Source organism: Solanum pennellii, chromosome 11 (assembly GCF_001406875.1).
Source record: "Solanum pennellii chromosome 11, SPENNV200".
Lineage (NCBI taxonomy): Eukaryota > Viridiplantae > Streptophyta > Magnoliopsida > Solanales > Solanaceae > Solanum > Solanum pennellii.
In genome coordinates, this window is record NC_028647.1 from 57104434 (window position 1) to 57110093 (window position 5660).

General features: G+C 30.5%; 1 protein-coding gene across 1 annotated transcript; it reads right to left on the reverse strand.

Annotated features, from left to right (window-relative positions):
- Positions 1-360: 360 nt before the first annotated feature.
- LOC107002984 (transcription factor bHLH81-like) lies at positions 361-3542 on the reverse strand. The gene is made up of 6 exons (XM_015201207.2): positions 2562-3542; positions 1643-1977; positions 1417-1569; positions 985-1050; positions 829-897; positions 361-735 (listed from the first exon to the last, which is right to left on the reverse strand). Exons 1-6 carry the CDS (start codon positions 3217-3219, stop codon positions 691-693), a joined length of 1326 nt encoding a protein of 441 aa, XP_015056693.1. The 5' UTR covers positions 3220-3542; the 3' UTR covers positions 361-690.
- Positions 3543-5660: the final 2118 nt, after the last annotated feature.

Consider the following 5660-nt stretch of genomic DNA (forward strand, 5'->3'; position numbering starts at 1 on the left):
ACAAGATTGTGATACCTTTTTTTCTCTAATAAAGAGTAATTGAACTTTTGAATGGTGGCACACATATTTATACTACAAAGAATCAAACAACCTTTCACCCAAAGTTATTTTTTTCCGCCCACACACTAGAACTCCGATTAGATCAAAATTTCGTACTATAAGGTGATACTCCTAATAGAATTTTCTCCATATCCAATCTTCTATTTTCATTTGTTCATCCTACTAAAAATAAATGTTTATTTTTACTAATTAAATTTATAAAACCAAAAAATTAATTTATCACTTGAATTTATTTTTATCATTTACATGATAAAATTATTATATTAAAAGAGAAATCCTCAAAGAACACAAGTTCCAACATCTCAAACATGCTATACCTATAGACATAAAAAGCCAAGTAAAATAGACTCAAAGTTTATGTACATTTGAGGTTGTGGTGGACATAATTATTCATATGAGCAAATGACTTAGTAATTGAGGTAAGCAGAAGCTGATTCAGATATCACGTTTATAAAAAAAAGAGTATATTATGTTATATCAAATGAATTTGCTTCTATATTTTTACCCACCAAAATGCCAAATTGCCAACCCCATTGTCTTCTTCAAGTATTAAAAGGGAATCCACTTGTGCTATCTGATGTCATTATCAGTTCCCTTTCATCCTAACTTCACCTTTTGATCTGTAAGTTTTTACTTATTTATGCACGTACATTTGGCGCGCCTTTCTGCTAGTATCTGCAAAGAACACAAAGTAATAAGGAGTGTTATTATAAATCCCGTGGACTCGCGCTCATTGTGATCTGTAATCTAAAATTCTGTAGGATATACCTTGACTTGTTTCTCCAGCTCTTTAATGTAATCTACTGCAAAATCCAACATATCTGCTGTGTTTGTTTGCTGCAATGAAATCGAAATAGCAAAATGAATACACGTAACATTTCTACTGTACCTCATTTTGGTGAAATTAATATGTCAGGATTCTACCTTGTCCATGTTGGGAACAAGCTCTTGCAGCTTCCTCATTCTGTCGCTTATTCGTGTTCTCCTTACCTGAAATTATCACTAAAACTGTATCATTACATTCTAAGATCTACGCAGGTCAAAAGCCGGAAGGATCAAACTAACTTTAGCACGGTTTGAGAAAGTCCAATTTTGGTTATACACAATACAGTAAAAATAGAGTACTCTTAAGTTGTATGTCTTCAGTTTCTTGAAAATAACTGGGCAAACCGAAACGTTTGGCATCCCTATTAAGACTGATGCATGTCAAAACCCGGTAGAAGCGCTGTACTTATCTCACTACCCTGCCCGTCTCCCGTGATATATCGACAAATCAATTTATCAAATCCAAAAGTCACAGTTTTAATGAGCTGATTTTAACAAGGAAACTCGAGTTTTTAGTGTTGAAGTGTTTACCCTTTCTGCAATGCTACGAGGGTGAGTGGCGCAACCCCTCTTTGCTCTGACATTCAAGTGAACTGAATCTTGCAAGAGCTTCTCCATGGTACTTGTGGGCAAACTCAAATGATGAGATAAAGGAATTGGCGGGCGAGCCAGCCCTTCACTACTCTGATCATCAAAATCACACATGTGTAAGACAATGATTGAGCACGCCGACAACTCCTCTAACAATAACAGATACCTGATTATGGGATGCATCTTCATTAGAGATTGGCTCAATCTCAATGTCTTCAGTTTTAAGGAAATCATCGGACAAAATGTGTGAATCTTCCCAAGAAGGCATGGGGAAATCTGTAATGCAATGTTCGTCGTTTTTATGTTCATTCCCCGTGCTCTTTTCCTCTAAGACTTTAGTTCCAAATTCAGAGATTGGAGCCATAAGCCTGGGAGAAGCAGGAGGTTTCCCGGATGAGAATCCAACTTGAGTCTTGAAACTTTTCGGAGTCGACAATGAAGTTTCTGCAGCAGCATTAGTACCGGTTTCGTAACTCCCTATGCCTCGTATAGCACCATATTCTGTCAATTGCTGGAATCTTAGCAACAAACTTAAACTCTAAAGTCAGATTAAGCAGTTAGATATGATGACCACTATTTTTTACTTAAAACATATAAGCAAAATCCAAAAATCACTCTTTCTTCATCTTCTTGGCAAAGATTCATTAACATAAGAGACCTTCTAACTTTTACCTATACGATATTTCAGTAGAACTCAACCATCAAGAAAATAATTTAATAGATAAATCTTCATCCCTACCACTCCATTGATTATTCGTCTTGATGTCTTTAGTGTCATAAAGGCAGGATATCAATCTTAACAAGAATCCTATTTGTACCTTAAGGTTATCTAGATTTCAATTCCCATCAGTAATATCAAAACACGAAAACTAAATGGAAACTCAACCTATTAGTTTCTAATCAAATTTTGATCCTTTACTTATCTGCAACAACTAGTGATGTTCTTCATTACCACGTACACACTATATCAATCCATAAGCATAAATCGAGGTTTCTTCACACAATCGCACAAGAAAAGGTTCATAACAAACATTAAAACATACAGTATGAAGCTACAACAATGTTTAAGCAAAGTTAATGCATACCATTTTCAATATTGATTTGAGCAAAGAATCCAGCAGGCGAACTATTATAACGGGTAAGATTCGAATTACCACCACCACCACTACTACTACCAGGTGTCAAACTAGCCGAATTTGCGAATACAAATGGCTTATCTGTGACTGCATTTAACTTCTCAATTTGTTGAGGCTGGCTTTGGTAATTCAATTGTGAAGCTGAAACATGATCAGTACTCTGTAGCAGAGTCTCTGGTTCCTTTTTCACAGGTGAAATGAAGTGTTGATTCTGATTTTGATAATTTGAAACAAGAGAGTAATCACTACTTCTATGTCGCACTAACCGCGGTGTAATCTCTTGTTTTGGTACAACAAAATCCGATCTAACATTCATATTACTCGTGGGGTTTTCATGAATTGGTTGATTTGTAGGAAAATTCCCAGAGTTAGAGTTGGAGTTACCAATACTAGCTACAAATCTAGCAAAAACTTGTTCTATATCAGTAGATGAAGAAGAAGCAGTAGAATTTGGTAAATTGGAAAAATCATCTCTTGCATAACCACAACCCCCACCAGTAACAGGTGTAGTAGTAGTTAATAGAGTAGAGAAATAAGAACTTGGCGCAGATCGATACCTAGTTAAACCAGAAGTAATTGGTTGCTGCTCAACACGACTATGATCCATATTTCTTCAAAAAAAACCCAAAATAGAAAACACCCTTTATCAAACACAAAAATTCAAGATTTTCACATAGATCGTACTAGTAGAAAAAACAGGAAAACCCCATGTAGATAATTTACATGAAGAAATTGAGAGTAAAGAGAAAGAAGGAAGAGTTATTAAAGTGTCATCGGAAAATGGAAAGCGGCAGAGAAGATGACGGTGGTGGCGGTGGTGAAAGAGTAGTGAAGCCAATAACAAACTTATTTCAGCAACAGAGCTCAGAGAGAGATCTCGGACTTTCTTTCTTGGGAACTTGCATTTGTTTTTCAACAATCTTATAATAAAATAATTTTCGAATATAAAATCATTTTTGTTATGATTTCTTTTAAAGTAGAAAATAATTTTCTATCTTAAATTAAAATTTAATTCAATTTCAATATAAATATAAATTTAGTTTTTTATTTTTTATTACATTTTTCAAGATATAGGGATACAATGTTTATTACATTCAAAAGATGATATAATAAAATTATCTGGACAAGTATTGTTTGAGGGAAGACTTCACCAACAAGAATTTTAGAGGTATGAGTCTTTCCTAATACATATCGCTTTTGTTAGATAGTATTTTATTGTTCTACATCAAATTTTTTATTAAATTCAAATTTAATCTAATTTTAATATTAATAGAGAACATCTAATAAAAAGATACCCTATCCTCTCATATCTTTTTCTCTTTTAAGAACAAGTGTAGCTTAAACACAAAAAAAACAATATTTAATAAGAAAATGATAAATAAGAATTGGAAACCATTAAAAGTATAGAGTAAAAAGATATATAATTACAATAAATTTGAATTACGAAAATGACATTTATTTTAGAATAAAATCTTTTTTTCAAGGTGAGAGTACTGATATTTCTTTTAATATACAAATAAAATTTATTTCCTTTTTAGGTATGATATTTATGAGTTCCCCATAATAGCCTTAAAGAATGTAATTTATCATTCACGGGATGTTTGTAGTTGGACAAAACAAAAGACCCACAGATTGATATTATTTGTCTTTTACTAATGTTTTTGAACACCTTTTTTAAATTTCACTCATTTTTATCACAAGAGTACTTATCAAAATTGTCTTTTTTTATCACTATTATTAATTAACTTGGAATCGACATCACAGATTTCATAATATTAGTTCTATTTTATTTAATTCATAAATATAATTATTTATATAGTTTTGAAATAAGTGTCACAAACACATTTAATTTTTTTTTTTTTGAGTTTCATTCTTAAACTATTGAAAGTTTGAGTTTCATATCTAAACTATCATTTTTTAGTTTGAGAAACACACCTCACTCTTTTATACCACTTTCATCAAGATATGTGTAATTCTCTCTTTTATTTTAAAGAATTTTCATATCACACTCCATATGGACAAAATATTCAACCTTGACAAAAAATAAATAAAATATTAGTATTAGTTAAAATTGAAAATTAAAAAAATTATTATAAAAATTAATATTTTTTTTATAAAATAAAATGTAAAATATTTTCTTACCCCACACCATTTTTTAGAGTTACTTTATTTTGTTTTAAATTTTTTTATAAAAGTATTTCATTATTTACTTCATTTACTTCCCCTCGTCAAATACTAATTTAGATATTATTTTATTTTCTTAAAAACATAATTTTATCCATCCCACTTAATCCTCGCTTTCAATTTTTTTCTCAGTTTTTTACTTGCCGTCACAAGACTTTTTATATTTTAGTTGTTTATGTTATATTCGGCACAGTAAAAATTGTTTTTTTCTAAAAATACATGTACGTGCATATCTAACACAAAATAAGAAAAACGTAAAAAAATAAAAAATAGAAGCGGAAAATTAAATAGAATGGGGTAGATTTTTTAAAATAAAATAATGTCAATTTCTATCGGGGGAGGATGAAATATGAAATTTTAAAAAATATTTTATAAATGATTTTTTTAAAAAAAAAAATGGATGGGGTTGTCGCAGGGGAGGAGGGGTACGTGGAGGAGGTGGTGGAGTGAGATAAGAAAAATAATTTAATTTTTTGTATCATAGTAATCTTTAATTTTTAATAAATATTAATTTTTTATTATTTAATTTTTATCTAGATAAAATATTTTATCTATGTGAAATGTCATGTGTCAAAGTTTTTTCATATAAAAGAGAGAGTGCACTACACACACCACTAAGGTGTGTTTTTCAAACTAAAAAAAGTGATAGTTTAGGTATGAAACTCACACTTTCAATAATTTAGGTATGAAACTCAAAAAAGTGAATAGTTTAGGTATATTTTTAACACTTATCTCTATTGTTTTAAAATTAATAATTTGCCAATAACACTAAAAATAATTAATTATGCTTTTCTCCATTTAAACCCTAAATATTTTTTAAGAAAATTTGAATTTATGAAATTGAGTTGGGTTTATTTTTTATTT